We start from the raw sequence: 18,662 nt of genomic DNA, 5'->3' as shown, positions 1-18,662 counted from the left end.
AGCGTAAAGAGTGAGGAATTTGGAGGAGGTGAACCCCTTATATGCGTAATATTTTCTGTTCGTTTTAAGTTTTAATGCTACTCCATACTTCCAGTTGAAAAAAACTTTTTCATATTTATTTTCTCATTGTTTTTTTAAATAATGCTAGAAAATGCTGCGCCCCCTTTATGGAAATCTTCTTCCCCCATGACAAATTCCTAAATGGAAAATTTCCCCCACATAGCCCTCTCTTCTCAACCCCCCCTCCCAACCAAAAAATCCCCCTGAAAACGTCTCTACATTTCCCAATAACCATTAATATATGTAAACACTGGTCAAAATTTGCAACTTGCAGCCCCTCCCACGGGGACTGTGGGGGAGTAAGTCGTCCCAAAAGACATAGTTATAAGGTTTTTCGACTATGTTGAATAAAATGGCTATATCAGAATTTTGATCCGACTACGTTGGGAAAAAAATGAGCGTGGGAGGGGGCCTAGCTGCAGTCCCATTTTTTTGGTCACTTAAAAAGGGCACTAGAACTTTTCATTTCCGTTCGAATGAGCCATCTCGCAAAATTCTAGGACCACTGGGTCGATACGATCACCCCGGAAAAAAAAACAAAAAAAAAACAACAAACAAATAAACAAATGTGTCTTCTGGCAAAAAAATACAAAATTCCACATTTTTGTAGATAGGATCTTGGAACTTGTTCAATAGAGTTCTCTGATACGCTGAATCTGATGGTGTGATTTTCATTAAGATTATATGACTTTTAGGGGGTGTTTCACCCTATTTTCTAAAATAGGGCAGATTTTCTCAGGCTCGTAACTCTTGATGGGTAAGACTAAACTTGATGAAACTTATGTATTTAAAATCAGCATTAAAATGCGATTCTTTTGATGTAACTATTGGTATCGAAATTCCGTTTTTAGAGTTTTGGTTACTATTGAGCCGGGTCGCTCCTTACTACAGTTCATTACCACTAACTGTTTGATTTTATTCGGCTAATTCGTCTCACTTTATTCGTCTGTTCGTCTACTGTATTCTAATTCATTCCTCTCTTTCTTATTTTATTCGTCTATGTACCAAATAAAGGAAAAATAAAAAGTTTGAAAAGAAGTTGAGTAAATAAGTTTCAGGAGTATATTGTCAGGTCTATCATCAGGGAGAGTTTTCGAGGTCACGAAAGGCTCACGGCAAGTTTGGGGAGCCATGACTTTTTAATCCAAAACAATCAGTCAATTCTAGTCTAAAACTATAATTGAAAGAATTAACGTCTATCCGTTGTCTGGACGTATATCAAACAATAAGTTGTACCAGTGTGGGAATCCTGCGCGGGCCACCATTTGGAAAAAATTTGAAAACGTTTGAAGGACCACCATGAGAAGGGCTTCCTGTGGTGAGAAAGGCAGTTTTATATGGATTCTTTTATTTTTGTAGCATATGGTTTTGAAGTGTGTCCGGTTTGGCTGGGATGTCGGCACTGGGAGGAGGGGAAGTGGCTTTTTCAATGATAAAAAGGAAATTGCGCCAAAAATATGGTTTTATCCCATCTTCCAAGGCTTTAATAGAATAAAAGAAAGGTTGAGACAGCTAGACCATGTTTTAAGGATAAAAGGTGATGGATAGGCAATAATCATGTTTTTTTTTAGCCATCCATCTGGAGACGAGCATACTAATGCAAACTACTGAATGAGATCGGAAAAAGTCATCAGAAAGAATATATGGGAAAATGAAACTTCATGCGCAGGTGGGGGACAAAAAGTAAGGCTTTAAACACATCGGGCGGATAAGCTGCAAGCATGAACAAGAGTTAAGAGCTCATATTGCACTTGTGACGAGGTCGGAAGACCTAAGAGCTCATATGGAATGAGCTCTTGGCAAAATTCTAAAAATCAATAGATTGATTTAAAATGAAAATCAGAGGCTTAATGCCGGGCGGGATTTAAAATAAGAGCTCCGAGACATGAGTTCTTTAAAATATCAAAATTTATTAAGATCCGATCACCCACTCTTAAGTTAAAAATACCTCATTTTATTCTAATTTTTCCTCTCCCTTCAGCCCCCCCAGATGGCAGAATCGGGGAAAACGACTTTACCAAGTCAATTTGTACAGGTCCCTGACACGCCTACCAATTTTCATCGTCTCATCACGTCCAAAAGTACCGAAAGCACTGGACTCGCCAAAGTACTGGACCACCCCTAACTTCCCCAAAGAGAGCGGATCTAGTCCGGTTAAGTCAATCATGTATTTAAGACATTTGCTTATTCTACCCACCATGAATCATCCCGATCTGTCCACTCTAAGCGTTTTCCAAGATTTCCAGTTTCCCTCTCCAACTCCCCCCGATGTCACTAGATCTGGTCGGAATTTAAAATAAGAGCTCTAAGACATGAGTTCCTTCTAAATATCAGATTTCATTAAGATCCGGTTACCCGTTCTTAAGTCAAAAATACCTCAAATTTTCTAATTTTTCCGAATTAACACCCAAACCTAATTTATCCAATTATGTCAATCACGTATCTAGAACTTGTGCTTATTCTTTCCATGATGTTTCATCCCGATCTCTCCACTCTAAGCGCTTTCCAAGATTTCTGGTTTCTAAGATTTCTGTTTCCGTCTTCCAGCCCCCTATGTCCCCAGATCCGATTTGAATTGAAAATGGAACATCTGAGACATAAGATCTTTCTATAAATAAAGTTTCATTAAGATCCGATTACCTGTTCGTAAGATAAAGATACATCAATTTTCACGTTTTCCAAGATTTCCAGTTTCCCCTTCCAACTCCCCTCAATGTCATCGGATCTGGTCGAGATTTAAAATAAAAGCTCTGAAGCACAAGATCCTTCTAAATATCAAATTTCATTAAGATCTGATCACCCCTTCGTAAGTTACAAATACCTCATTTTTATAATTTTTCCGAATTACCCCCCCCCCCCCAAACTCCACCAAAGAGAGTGGATCCGTTCCGGTTATGTCAGTCACGTATCTTGGACTTGTGCTTATTCTTTCCGCCGAGTTTCATCCTGATTTCTCCCCTTCAAGCGTTTTACAAGATTCCCCCCCAACTCCCCCTCAATGACGTTCGATCCGGTCGGGATTTATAATAAAAGATCTGAGTTACTAGTTCCTTCTAAATATGAAATTTCATTAAGATCCGATCACTCCTTCGTAAGTTAAAAATAACTCATTTTTTCTAGTTTTCAGAATTAACCCTCTCCCCCCCCCCCAGCTCCACCAAAGTGAGCGGATCCGTTCTGGTCATGTAAATCGCGTATCTAGGACTTGTGTTTATTTTTCCCACCAGCTTTCATCCCGATCTCTAAGCGTTCTCTAAGCAAACTCTAACTCTAAACTCTAACCGTTTTCCAAGATTTTAGGTTCCCCCCTCCAACTCTCCCCAATGTCACCAGATCCGGTCAAGGTTTAAAATAAGAGCTCTGAGACACGATATCTTACTAAACATCAAGTTTCATTAGGATCCAATCACCCACTCGTAAGTTAAAATACCTCATTTTTCCGAATTAACCGTCCGCATGCATTGCAATTTTCGAACCCATGCACGAAAACGGGCCTAGGAATAAAATAAATTACCTTTGAATTACCAAAAAAAAAAAATACAAAAAAAAAGTTGAATTGCCAAAAGAACTACCGTTATTTTCCATCTACATAGCAAAAACAAAAGCTCAACAACAGCAAATGGATTGAACCTTACCATATGTGAGATAAGGCAAGGGTGATTCCAATTTTTTTTGTAAAATCCCAATTTTTTCTGCAAATAATCTGTCATTCAAACTTCAGTTTTCCGCACATTTCAGCATATGGGCACTAAGAGCTCATAAGTTAAGTAAATAAAGAAACATTAGTTGGAACAGATTTAAAATGTATAACGGATATAGAAGAGGCAGGACCCAAGAATAAAGGATAAGGGATAAGGAAATAGGGGATAAACAAAAGGCAGGAGATACGTATACGTGCATGTATGTGCATATCCAGAGAAAAAGAAAGCTTACCTGAGACTCTGTCTTTCTCTTTGAATCTGAGAGATTGTTACTTTCGCTCGTTCATGTTGCTCTTCAACCTTCAGTTTATCCTGCTTGAGAGAATTGATCTCATTCTCTTGCGTCTTGGTCAATCCGGATAATGACACACTCTTCTCCGTTAGAGCTTGATTCTCCATTCGTACCATTTTCAAGACACCAGCAAGTTTTTGGAATTGCGCTTTCTCCTGTTCAAGAATGGCCGACACTTTTTCAACGCTGACTTTAAGGCTGTTGTTTTCCTCCGTGAGCTTTTGAATTGCTTCTTGATGGTGCTTCTTTTCTTTTGAGATTGCTTCCTCTGCTTTCTTGCGTTCCACTTCAATTTTGTCATGCAGCTCTTTTACTTCAACTTTCAATTCGGCAATTCTTTCTTCCTTTGCTTCAACTTTAGAGGCATCGGCTAAAAAAAAAAATATTCGTTTTCTAATCAAGACAATTTTTACTATTTTAGTGTGTTTTCAAAATGCCTTTCTCCCTCTGCCCCATCTGGAACCTTTTTTAACGATACTGTAATGAACCTTCTAAGTTTTTTTTATACATTCGAAAACCACCAGAAGTCGGGTAATCTATAGGGATATATTATAGCCGGGTAGTACAGCCAGGTAGTCTGCTCATTGGTGCTGGACAATCAAGGAAGCTTTCTTATATGAAAAAAATCAATAAAAAAATCCTTTTAGGCCACTATTTTTCATCTTTTTCATGCACACTGGCGCGATATCATACGTAGTCATGGTTGCAGGGTAGCCACGACCTAGTAAGAACGAACCTTGGTCCATAGTAACCAAAAAGCTAAAAAAAAAAAAGAGCTAAAAAAAATTCTAGCCGACTCAGGAATGGTAACCATGATCTAAATTGGTCTAAACAGAAAATATTATTTTGAAAACAAATTTTTTCGCTGCCAGCGGGGCACTGGAACATCAGAGAGTTGTCTAAGGACTCATTTTGCAGGAAATTATTACATTCAGTGCCTTTTTTACTATCAAAATATAATTAAAAAACATGGTAATAAAATTACCAAATTTAAAATAAAATAAAATTTGACAAAAAACTACTTTTTCATATACAAGATGATGAATGACGTCATAATCGTAGGTTACAGTCGGTTGCAACTAGGGTTCGTTCTTTATTATATCCAACAATGGGTTTCAAAAATTCATTGACTTTTGTGGGAGTTATCCGCCTTTCCGAAAATCAGGGAATTTTTTTCAGGTGCGTAGCTTTTGATGGATCATTTTAAACTTGATCAATTTTATATATTTTAAATAAGCATCAAAATTCAATTCGTTTGATATGTTCAATATTATCAATACTGTGTTTCTTTCAGTTTCGGTTATAGATGAAGTTCTTGGCTATATCTTATCGGCAAAAGCAAAATGTTTGGCAGCATTTTTAAAAATTTTCAAACAAATCTACTATAAAAAAAATTATTTAGATTATTATAGAAGCATATTATTCTACATCACCAAAGTGGAACGATCCAACCACAATTTTGGATCCTTGCGACAGTAGGGATCGAACCTGAGCGCCTTTAGATGAGCAGCGCAGTCGTATCCACTAAACTGTCACAAGGTACCAGTATAGAGGATTTATTGAGAAAGTGACTTGTGTAATTGATTATAACAGCTGATGTCATTTGAAGTAACAATAGATTAACAGTGGCATATTTTACTATCAGGATTGCAAGATTGTCATCAGGTTTTTGCCAAATTAAACAAGGTTGCAGCAAAGAATTGATTGGGGTTTTCTGGGCAGGCGTTTTTTTTTTTTTCGGCTACAATTTTTACAGCTACGACAATATTAGCTAAAATACATATTAGTATATGAAAGATGAAAGAAAGAAGAAGGATTATGAATACCAGGGCGCTGATAAAAGGGGTGGCAGCAAATTCGAGAAAGAATATTTGAAAACCTCTAAAATTGATTTACTTTTCAAGAGTACTGATTAAGCGGACAAAAATTCTCAAATAAATTAACAACGTGCTTACAGAATGATGGATTGGTCTAAGCTATAATTTGAGGGCTTTATTGGTGTGTAAATACAGACAAATACTTTGTACTTGGAAATTGTCAACGTATCTCCCTTTAGCAATCCCTTGGAAAAGAGGCTATAAGTCATCGTAGTTCACTGAATGAGTTTTGGCTCTTGTCGGGAAACCAATTGATTCAGAGAACAACCCTCCATCTCCTTTAGGGGAGTTAGAAATATTTCGGTCCATGCAATGCCTTTTGTTTGCATCGTGCCACCTTTCTTCACAGAATTCGTAAAATAGAGCCAGAATAGGGATCATGTACAAAACCTCCTTTTTTAAAGGATGCTTGAATAGTATACTCAGATTTTAGTCGTGTACCAACACTTGTAAAGTTCCACATGGGAAATTAATTTTAAAAATAGATTTTAAGATTAAGGGCCCCCGGGCTCATACCTGGGGACATCCTCCCTGCGTGTCCGATAAAAGAAAACGAGGATCAAAGACAAACAATTGAAAAATAAAAACAAAGCGAGGATGAACCAGAATAGGGCTTATGCACAAAACTTCCTTTATTTAAAGGATACTTCAATAGTATACTCAGATTCTAGTCGTGTACCAACACTTGTAAAGTTCCACATGGGAAACTAATTTCTAAAATAGATTTTGAGATTAAGGGCCCCCGGGCTCTTACCTGGGGGCATCCTCCCTGCGTGTCTGGCATGAAGTCCGATAAAAGAAAACGAGGATCAAAGACAAATAATTGAAAAACAAAAACGAAGCGAGGATGATCTTCAGCCACTGAGTTCCCAAAAAATAAAGCAGATATTTTGGTAAAATGTCCGCTAAACCGTCCTCAGTGCAAAAAAAAAACCTTTTGAAGTTTAGGTATCCTTTTAGTCGGCTAACTTCAAAAGGTTAGTTCTCTCTTATGCACATAGGATCAAGGGTGAAGGTACAGTTTTGAGTTTGGAAGGGGATATAAGGAATGTGCAGGCAAAATCGTCCAATGTGCCAACAAGTAGGGACACATAAAACTAAATTGAACTAAAAACATAATGTAGAAGATAAGCTAAATCCCAATGTCTCTATGCTGCATAGGACGGCTTTTTTGCAAATTGTTTGCTTTATCTATTTGGTTTATTCACTGGCTCGATATCGCTGTTTTATTTTATTTTTTTTTGTTCCTTAATTGTTTTTCTTCGTTCTTCATTTTTTGTAATTCATCATGTATAGCTAGTGCAGTCTCAGAACGTATTTACTGGCTTAAAGTATACAACTGCCAATAATTACAGTCACCAACCTTGTGACAGCGTAGTGGATAAAGCGGCCATAAACACTGGGAATTAAGGTTCAACACATACTCGTCACATGGTGTTCAAGAAGTGGGAACTCTCAAGAGACATATCCAAAAGACTTGCAAAACTTTGATTTTTTTATTTTTGTTAAAATCCTTTTCTTTTGAACCAAAATCATAAACATCCAAACACTAAATAAATAAAAAATGTTTCACATTCGGAATAATAGTGATTAAAAATAAAAAAAAACTGCGGTATCCCAGAGTAAGCGGGGGCATCTCATCACAGGAGAGTATCGTACCCTCAACCCTGTTCTTAGCCAGTAAGGATATCACTTGCGTTTCACCTACAGCACCAAATAAAAACAAAAGATTGGAATCTATTCGAGCCATAAATCTTATGCGTTTTCCCTTCCATTGTGCTCGATCTGAAGCCAATTTACTCCGTAGTGCGTCACTTCTTTAGCGTTGTTTGCATCTTTTCCGTTTCAGTCACTTTTCAATTTACTTTTATATAAAAAGAAATTTCTCTAAGTTTGACTTCCTCCAATATAAATACACTGATGTTAGATCCTCTCCTTGAGCATACACACACTAAGAGTGGAGACCTTTTGGGTTGACCCCCCCCCCCAATGCACATGTTTTACCGGACTGTCCCATATTTTTCTATAGTTTTGTATTCTGTTTTTTTTTTTCCTATTTACTATTATGAATCATTACCCAAAATGTGCATCTGCCTTCATTGAAGTAATTTACTGAGCATTTGCCTGCCCTGAAGCATTTGCAATAAAAAATTGTTTTCATTAGAGCAAATATAATGATGAAGATAAAAATTATAAATCTGAAAAAAGGTTTGAAAAGTGTAAATGAAAAGTTGAAGGAAATTCCACAAATAGAATAGAGCCAATACCTTATCGGTACTTGTGTCTTACAGTCACCACACTCAAATTGTTTCAAGAATTGCAATTTGGTTAATGCTAATGAAATAAAACAAAATGTGATGAAAATATAATAGTTTATCAACAAATTATGAAAACCACAACTTAGAAATACGCGCCCAGAACGAAGAAATATCACTAGGTCAAGTTAGGTTGCAGTAACAAATGATATTCTACTGTGAGCAAAACATGTATTGACACACAAACCGACTTGTTTCAAACATGGCCTAGTTGTAACCCAAAAAAAGAAAGTTTTTTTGGGAGAGGGGGAGGGGTTAATGTACATTTCATGTATCAATGATGGCAACCTCTAAATTTTAAAAATTGGAAGCAACATTGTCATACCTTCATTTCGCTGTTGAATGGACATATTCAGACTGTCAGCCAATGATTTCTGAGATTCATACTCTTTTTTGAGGCGTTCAACTAGCTGCATTGTGTTAGCACGTGAATCTTGCATTGATTTCAACTGGCTTCTCAGACTTGTCACTTCAATATTAAGATCGCGTGTTTTTTCGGCAACGGCAGCTGATTCGGCTACCTCACTTTCTTCTGACAGTTTACGAATTGTTGCGAGAAGTCTGAGATTATTTTCCTGCAAAACAATAAAATTTATTTTCTGAATTTTTTTCGGGGTCCAAGGAAAAAGCAATCTCAGTTTTGGCAATTCCCAAGTACTTTTTTTAATGTCATTAATGTCAACATTCTTTAACCCGAAAAGCTAACTTAATACAGCTTCAGGCAAAAACTGCTAAAGACGAATATTCTGGTTGCCTATACAAATTTTTACGTAAAATTCAAATTGCACTCAAAAGCTTCATTCTCAAGCAAAAAGAAAAAAAGAAAATATTAGAAATCCTTGTTATTTGCTGTTATAAATTGTTCATGCAAGAAGTACATTACAAACTACGACAATTAAAATACGAACAAGAAAAAAATTAATAAGACGCACTTTAAAATAGTTAATCAAATGGAAAGCTACTTTTTCCAGATATCACATAATTCCTTTCGAAGTAGTTCCTTTGGGCAGCTAAAAACTCATGTAGACGTTGTCTCCACCATTAGTAGCATTGCTGTTAGTCTTCAACCAGTATATTTTTCAGCATCTCTGTTATACTCTTTTGGATGTTTTTCAAAGTCCCTGAATCACACCCTTTGAGGACATTGTTTCTGTTCACAAAAAATAAAGCCACAGGAATTGAGGTAAGGCGAAAAATGGGGCTCAGTAACCACAGGAATTCCAATTCAAGTAAAAAATTATGTTTTCACAGGGGTATTACATGGGGTATTTTCATGGTGGACTTTGTCCATTGTTGTCATTTGTCCGCAATGGTTGGTCTCACACAAAAGACCTGTTTTCGGAGCCTTTCAAGAACTTCTTTATACAAAAAAAAAAGAAAAAATAATCGATATTGATTTTCGTAAATAGAGGCCTCCCTAAACGATGTTTATCTTCAACATATTTTCCGCCTTCCAAAAATGATTTGTGCCAGCGAAAAACTTGAGCTCGGGATTAAGAGTATTAGCCATGAACTTGTTTCAGCATTTCAAACTTTGTGCTTCTATTTTAGCATTTCACTCTTTTGTGTTCTCCTAACTTAATAAAAAATGTAGTGGCACAACGCTATTCCCATTTCCGCTGTTCCATTCTGCATCACACACAATCAAGACACAATTTCGCTAATAGCATTCATAAAAATCACCTAGTGAATGGAATAAGTTGAAACTCACACTGAGCAATGGACAGGTAATGACATACATGTTCAATTGAGGACATCAGCACAGCGTAGCCAGATCGCTTGCACTGTTGCAGGTCTCATCACTTTTCTTCCATTCATACGTTTTCCACATATATGTTAATTATTGTTTTTAAAACAATAAATTATTTCTTAGAGGTATTCCCTCAAATCCATACTCCCACACAGAGAAACCGAATAGCAAAAGTTAAAATCAATTTATTTTATCAATTTGCAATCTGTTATAAATTCTAGTTCCAAAGCCAAAAATGACAAATAAAACTTGCTTAATTGAGCTGAATCTATTTTTTAGCCGAATTTTTTGAACTGAACCAACTAACGCAATCAGTTAACAATTAACGATTAACCAATTAACAAACAATTAACACAGTTCATGAAAATCGAAGAAAACTTTATTTACGGATATGGATATAAATAGCGACGAAGACCACACTGCCTTTCCATCACAAACACCAAAAACAAGAAGAACAATAGGGAATTTCTCAAGAAAGTGGGATACAAATTATAATGATGAAACTGAAACAAATACATTCTAATTTGTTTCCCACTGTCTTGAGAAATTCCCTATTGTTCTTCTTGTTTTTGGTGTTTCGGATATGGATAGTTGGCAAGTCATACTGAAATAGCTTGACAGTGCGTAAATTTTAAGGAATTTAATTAAATAAATTCGAATTCATTTAAAACATGTTAAAAAAATAATTTTTTAAATAAAACTGAAAAACTTAATGTAAGATAAAATTGACTAATACAAGTTTCAACTTTCATGCATAAACGAGTTTCTTTTCCACATTTTAAGCGATTTTCTTCAAACTTGTATACAGCTTCCTTTTCCTGTGCAGATGAGCATAAGAATTTAATCTTCTATGTCATTTCAAATATTTCTTAATATCGCCCTAAAATTAAAAGGAAGTCTCAAAATACCCATTTTGCAGGCTTAGCCCTAAAATGTTCCTCAAAATGAAGGAAGACTAGGGTTAATCCACTTCCTTCTTAGAATCTATGGGGGTATTAACATTAGTAGAAATGAAGGGGATTTTAGAATAAACTCAATTTATAATAGTTAAATTAAGGAGTAGGTAAAATTTTCAACCAGCAGTGATTTACATAATTGTCCTGGAACCAGTGATAACCTTGCGAACAAAAGTCAGAATGAGGTCAAAGCTTGGACAAGTCAATGTACTGCAGTTAAACTAGCAAACAAACAAAAATTCATTTAATTTATAATTCATGAATTTGTTGAATAACCAGTGACATTTCGTTAGGGGCGATGGACCTGGGGTTTGGTCACCTTTTTTGTTTGTTCAAATAAATGTAGTCTTCACTTTTAATAGATTCCGACTTATATACTGAATGCTGAGACGAGAGTGTCCCAAGGTTTCACTATAGACATTCACTTTGGTTTTATTCTTATGTTGTAACGTCAGTATTGGAAGTTTGTTTATAATGTGTGTTGTTCTTATTTATGAATTTACTTTTTTTTTCTTCTTCTTCATGTGTTTAGTTGTCGTGTTTTTCGTGTTATTTTTTAAAAACAATTTTTTTCTTTTTTATTTTCGTGGAGAAAGGCTCCCGGATATGGGGCCGAAATATTCGGAATATTTTTTTAATTGAAGTATTGTTTGTTTTTTTTTTTTTTTGTTCATTGCTTTGTTTAAATTAAACAATTTTCTTGCTTAATTCTTGCTTCCGTTTTTCTTACTTAATTTTTCGTAAATAGAAAAGCATTCTGATGTAAGAAATTAATTATGAAAAACAATCATGTATATTAGCCATTTATTCTTGACGGACAACATGTTTCTTTGGGAAATCCGTGTTGTATACATTATGGCCTCTGCAGCTGGGATGCTCAATATTTAGATTCTTCATCATTTTTATTCAACTGATGATTTTGGAAATTTCTATCTTTACTCTTTTGCATTATATTTCTACCAATTCTTACTTTTTACTGTAGTCTTGTGTTTTATACTTCCTCAGTTTGTTTCCTGGCAAAACACTGTTCCCAAGATCTCTCTCTAATGAAATTAAAAAAATGTGCCCCTACACTAAGGATAAAAAAAATTATACGTAAGATAAGCACTGTCCCATAGCAGAACAGAACATATGTCAAGATTAAAAAAGAGAAAGAAAAAAGAGAGCTTATCGAAGAGAGAACCATTAAGAATTGGGTTTCCAGTAATCTAGAACAACAAGATTGAAAACAAGAGAAAAAAGAAAAGAGAGAAAGAAGAAAATAGTGCTTAGCGAGGAGAATGGGAAATCAATAAGAGTTGGGTTACCAGGATTGAAAACTAATAGTGCTAAGGTAATTATAGTGTAGCGATTGAAAACTAAGTGCTAAGGTATTTATAGTGTAGCAATTGAAACTAATAGTGCTAAGGTAATTACAGTGTAGCGTCTGGCAAGCTTACAACAAAAAGAAGAAATTCTGCAGAAATTGAATAACCTATATAGTTAATCTGCAATGAAATAGGACCAAAGCTTAAAATTTTCTATGAACTATAATTATTAAGCATCTTTAACTTGAAGAATTATTTAAAGTCGAAATTCAGCTTGAACAAAGTAGGCCTAGTTTACCCTGCGGAAATCTTGGCAGGTCAAGTAACTTGGTTTATTTTAAATTGGTGGGCCTATTGGGGATAGAATTCTACTTCCATCCTCTCCCACATTTTAAAGTATCTGCAAACACACCTATTCATCATTTTTTGCTCGAACGATGTCAATAAACTTGTTGGCGATTTCATTTCAACAATAGCGCCAGTTTCTGCTCTATAAGTTTAACATACATTAGAAGGGGGGGGGGGTATACCTGAAGTTCATCAATGCTCTTAAAAACGACCAAATGCTCTCCAATGGTTTTCTGAGCCTCAGGAGTAGACACATCATACTCATAGTCTTCCAAATTCTCAATCATCGCTACTCCTGTTTTGAACTGATGATTCTCTCTTAACAGGGTAACTACTTGTCTCTGGAGATCTTTGACTAATATCTCAAGCCTGGAATTTTGACGCTTTTGGTACATAGATTCTGATTTGGCCATTTCTGCTTCATATCTGCATCTTGACACTAAACTCTGGTCTTTTTCGATCTAAAAATAGCATCAATAAAAGACAAATATTTTACAAAGATATATCAAGTTATAAGTACCCACATTGTTAAGATTAGCAAATTAAAAACAATTCTTCGTCTAAAAGCCTTTAAACAAACGGTTTTAGCACAAAATAGCAAGAGAGGGGAAAGTGAAAACTGGGATAAATTGAGAGATTGTGACAGGATAAAATAAGAGAGAGGAGAAAAAATTAGAGAGAAAACAGAGAGGAGACGAATAAACAAACAAAAAAGAGAGGATGAATAGAGAGAGAATCAAAGACTATGGACTTCAAAATATTTACGAAAAATTAAATAAACCATTTCAGCGACAGTCGAATTTAAAGCATAGCATACATTTTCTATATTATAGCCCTCGCCCATTTGTATAGATGAGCTGTCCGCTAGAAAAATTAATTAAAAGCTTTCCTTTTTCTTTTCCTTTTTTATTAAGACAATACACTAACGAACCCTCCCTATGGTTTTAATTATTTTTTTTTTTAATGTTGCCTATCTGTGGCACAACTTGACAGAAACATAAGGGGAAAGAATGCAAGGATTTTTATTTTTGCGATACTAGATAGAAGAAAGATAGCCTTAAGAATCTAAGGAGGCATTTTTAAAATGAAGGTGTTTTTTAAAATCTATGGGAGAGGGCATTTTTTGTCGAAAGAAAATATGAAAAAGGGTTTTTGTTTCTTCAAGATCTAGGAAGTAACATTTGCCCTCTCCCCTAATTGGTACCCTTGTTACGGTCTATTTTTTGTAATCAATGGCTGCACTCAAAACTGAATAAAACTAAAACACTGCGTCTGATTATTAAAGGAGTCGAATCTAAATTACACGTAACTAGAGCGCCAACAATTAAAACACAGTCGTGGTCTATGACTGAACTTAAAGCTGAATCAAAATAGAACATTATAGCTGATGGTTGAGGGGGGTTACATGAAGCTTAACCTTATACAGAAGTCGAATCATAGTCACAGTTGTGGATAAAAACAGAATATATGTGACTACAAATAATGAATCCAGTTATTGACAACAGTGTTGACAGCTAAGCTACGCTCAACTTTCCAGCGCAATCTTTATGATAGGGTGATCAGAGTAAGATATTACAGAATGTTTTATTTTAATTAAAAAAGGTAAGAATAGAATAACGCTTCCCCAACAGAAAAATGAGTTTTATAATCTCCTTTTTGACTGTCTCCTTTCAACAGTCTTTTTGACTGTTTCCAAATATTAAACATTCGGAAATGAGAAACAACAGCATTAAAATCAAAAATAAGAGAGGTATCAGGCATTTTCAATTTTAGAGCGAAGACAGGATTTTGGAGTCTATTATTTGAACTAATTTTTCAGTAGACAAAGCAAATTTCATTGGGCCGAGAGAACAATTAAAACAATGTAACTCACGAGCTTACGTCTCCGTCATTATCTGGCAAAAAATAAAAAGACAATAGACAATACAAGGCTATTAATAGACAATAATTAGAAAAAAAATTATGGGAACCTGAGCAAATTAGTGGGAACATTTGAGAACCTGACATAGACTTTGCAAACCTATATTTTACCACTTCAGTTTTTGCTTCTGTTATACCTCTTTAAAAAGAGAGCCTCCACTTTCCCCTTTCTTCATAGATAAGCATTAAAATGTAAATTTAACTAAGAATGTGACATGTTAGCCTATTTTTTTTTTTATGATAAAAAAAATGCTGGATCCCTGGCATTATGGAGTTTATTTATTTAGTAGTTTCTATATTTGTTTTCGACTGTTTTCTTCTTTTTCATGTAATCTTTATCTTATTGTCTTATTATTTCAAAATATGAAGTTTATTGATCTACTTACTAAAGATCAAACTTCATTAACGCTCATTGTTCCTTTGCAGAAAAGAAATCGTCATCTATAAAACTTCATGCACACACACATCAACAAACAAGACACATAATTTTTGTGAATGGCATCATCGCAAAAATGTGAATTATCATCTTAAATTATTAAAATTGTTTTGAATGAGTTATTTTTAAAGTTATTGTGGCAAAGAAAATTATTTTTAACAAAGAAAGCACCAAAACAAACTATTGTTTGTTCATTTTCCAAATTATATCAGTGTCTTTGTGTATTCGCCCGAAAAAGACAGAAATTTGACTCTCAATACGAAACAACCGCGAGAACTCACACATCAAGATCGTCACTTGCTCGTTCGGACAGTTAGCTAGTCAATCAGACAGTTATAGATAATTATGTCAAAAGCAGTAAAATTGTCTTTGTAAACAACATAGTACACATAAATGAAACTAATATCTATTTTAGAAAAACAATAATAAACATTTTCATGTTATTCTTGAATTATATCCGAAGCTATTCTTGTATATTGACCGATAGACACTCGTCCGAATGACAATGACATAGTCAATGACATTCGAACAAAGTGTATTGACAATACTTTTCCAATTGACAGCAACACCAATAATTTGCTAGCAGTAACTCACAGAAATGTTCCAGAGTAATCTTTTGTTTGTTCTGATTTACTCTATGGATGATTCGTACTCGCACATGCCAACCAGACAATACCTCTGTCGTGAGGCAACGAAGATTACAATATATAGGACATATCCATATGCCCATATGCCATATGCCATATGCCAGATCAAAGACTTCCTGAAATACTCCTTCACTGGCAACCGGAAGGCACCTGTCACTAAGAAAGGCCAAAAAAGAACAAGTTCTGTAGAATGTACGAACGTGACAGAATATCCCTCCAGACGAGCGTCATCCCAGAGTGGGACATCTACGCAGTACCCTCACTGACTGGGAGATTGGAGGCTACTTGCTGACGCCCAGTGTGCCTCAGGAGGCAATGGAGGAACTAAGGTCTAAGGTAAACTCTAATTAGCCGGACAGCAAATTACAAAGATCTCGGAGCACATTTTTAGAGGAAGCATTTTAAAGTCTCCGAATGAAATGTTCGTACTCCAGAGCACACCAATTGAATAGCCATCTTCTTCGTTTTAAACTTTAGGTTAACTTCGTAGTATGAAAGCAATTTTTAATCTTGCTTACGAAGTCTGTTAGGATTCTTTACTTTAATTAGCTATAGCTGAACTAAAGTCAACTTCAAGTGTTTTACTTTCACTAGTCAGAGCTAATCTGACCGTTTCATCCAAATGACTTTTCATAATTCGTGTCACTGACAAGAGTCTGCTTGCACTCACTTAAAGGTGTCAGTAATTTCTTTAATGGCTTCTAGAATCTTTGACAAAGACGATCTTAAAGCATTCGGAAAGGAGTCCATTTAATTTATTTTGGCAATTTTTGGAATCGTATAACGCCAAAGACAGCAATAACACATAATGATAATCACTTGAAAATAATTTGCATTTTCTTCTGTAACCTAAGTAGGCAATGACTGTGAACTATTAAGTGACCCTAGAGCAACGAAGCGGGTTGTACGAAGTAGCTGCTAATAAGCATATATTCAGATTTCTTAGAAAAGAGGCCTGTCGATAATTTTGAAACCTCTTGCATCAATGATAAAGAAGCTGATTTTCGACATTCTGACCTTTCCAGAACTACAGGTGGATTTGACTGATGTCAAGTCTAAAGCAGTCAACTACAGTAGTCCAATGTCTGAACAACAACACCAATCATTCACACTTTTTTTTCATTAACTCTTAAATTACGCTCGACACCTAGATCGAGTAAGACTGGTCTTTGATTGGTGTGGCTGATTTTTCGTTTAGCCACTTCTAGGGTTCCTTTTAGTTTACTTCAAAAGCTCAGTTTTTCTTCTTTTATATATATATGTATAGCCTACGAATATCTTTTTCACTCCTTTATTGAGAGATGAAGACGGCTTAGTGAAGGTTTTAACTGCTCCGAAACATGTGCTCAGTCCTTTCGTTTTTTCAGCAACCACTCTCGTTTGGTTGCTCAATATTTTTTTACTTTTTTTTTATCGAATTTATTATAAAAGGGGGGAAAGAAAAAAATCATGTATGGGAGAATTGGAGCTACAAAATTGTGTCTCTTACTCATTTAAATTTTTGCACTAGGACAGAACGAGCCTAAAAGCAGTTACTCTATCGAGAGATTTCCCTCGTTCCCCTGATAGCTTAGAATAAAAAATGAGCTACCTTCTGTCTTAGATCTTCGTTTTCTTCCCTTTCTTTTTGTAACTCAAAAGCTTGTTGTTTTATAAGTGGAATCTTTTCTTCAACATCTTCAAGTACTTTCTGCAAATGATCCCTCTCCATCTCCAACCGAGCGTATTTTTCAGAGAGGGTGTTGTAATCACTAAAAAAAGGAGTAAAGAATTTTTTTTTGTCTCATTAGTTTCAACGGAAAAAGAGCCATAAGTAACTTAGAAAAATTTAGATGCCCAAGAAATCCCAGAAAACAACAGGTCGACCTCCTACTGGAGGACATAACCAACAACTTGCCAACAAAAACAATGTTAATAGAGTCAAAACGAAAAAAAACAAAAAAAAACAAAAAAACAATGGTAACAAGAACAAAAACCCTGTTTGTAAATAAAGTAACATGATAAGTTTTACAATATACTCATAAATTTCAACTGAAAAAGCCTGAAAAATTTTATTATACTATATACTATATACAATATACTATATATATATATATATATATACATATATATATATATATATATATATATATATATATATATATATATATATATATATATATATATATAAAATATATATACAAACATATATATACCCTGTTTGTAAATAAAGTAAAATGAAAAATATTATTTCCGATTCATTAACTTCAATGTAAAAGCACTCCAACTAACTTAAAAAATATGGATGCCCGAGAAATCCTAGTAAATTGTAGAGTCTACAATAGGATATAAGACTTGCTAACAAGAAACAAGATCTCATATGGCACTTGTGACGAGGCCGGAAGAGCCAAGAGCTCATATGGTTGGAGCTCTGGCAAAATTCGAAGAACCAAAAGAATGATTTAAAAGGAAAATCAAAGGCTTAATACCGGTCGGGATTTAAAATAAGAGCTCTGAGTCACGAGGTCCTTCTAAATATCAAAATTCTTTAAGGTCCAATCACCCACTCGTAAGTTAAAAATACGTCATTCTTCTAATTTTTCCTCTCCCTTCAGCCCCCCAGATGGTCGAATCGGGGAAAACGACTTTATCAAGTCAATTTGTGCAGCTCCCTGACACGCCTACCAGTTTTCATCGTCCTAGCACGTCTAGAAGCACCAAACTCGCGAAAGCACTGAACCCCACCCCCTAACTCTCCCAAAGAGAGTGGATCCAGTCTAGTTACGTCAATCACGTATCTACGACATTTATAAGTGTTTTCCAAGATTTCCGGTTTCCCCTTCAACTCCCTATAATATCAACAGACCTGGTATGGATTTGAAATAAGAACTCTGAGACATGAGTTTCTTCTAAATAGCAAATTTCATTAAGATCCAGTCACCCGTTTTTAAGTTAAAAATACCTCAATTTTTCTAATTTTTCCAAATTAACGACCCCCAGCTCCTCCAACGAGAACGGATCCGTTCCAATTATGTCAATCACGTATCTAGAACTTGTGCTTATTCTTCCCATCA

At 35.2% G+C, this 18,662-nt stretch overlaps 1 protein-coding gene across 1 annotated transcript in view; it reads right to left on the bottom strand.

Moving 5' to 3' along the window:
• LOC136026139 (nucleoprotein TPR-like) overlaps window positions 1-18,662 on the bottom strand; it is a gene marked incomplete at its 3' end in the record, with an annotated part of 74,418 nt that overhangs the window by 24,491 nt on the left and 31,265 nt on the right. Inside the window, 4 exon segments of the mRNA XM_065702439.1 lie at window positions 3,994-4,423; window positions 8,571-8,820; window positions 12,789-13,067; window positions 17,201-17,360. Of these exon segments, the coding sequence (XP_065558511.1) occupies window positions 3,994-4,423; window positions 8,571-8,820; window positions 12,789-13,067; window positions 17,201-17,360 (1,119 nt within the window).

Source organism: Artemia franciscana, chromosome 4, assembly GCF_032884065.1.
Source record: "Artemia franciscana chromosome 4, ASM3288406v1, whole genome shotgun sequence".
Taxonomy (NCBI): Eukaryota; Metazoa; Arthropoda; class Branchiopoda; order Anostraca; family Artemiidae; genus Artemia; species Artemia franciscana.
This window is presented reverse-complemented; position numbering and strand designations above follow the sequence as displayed.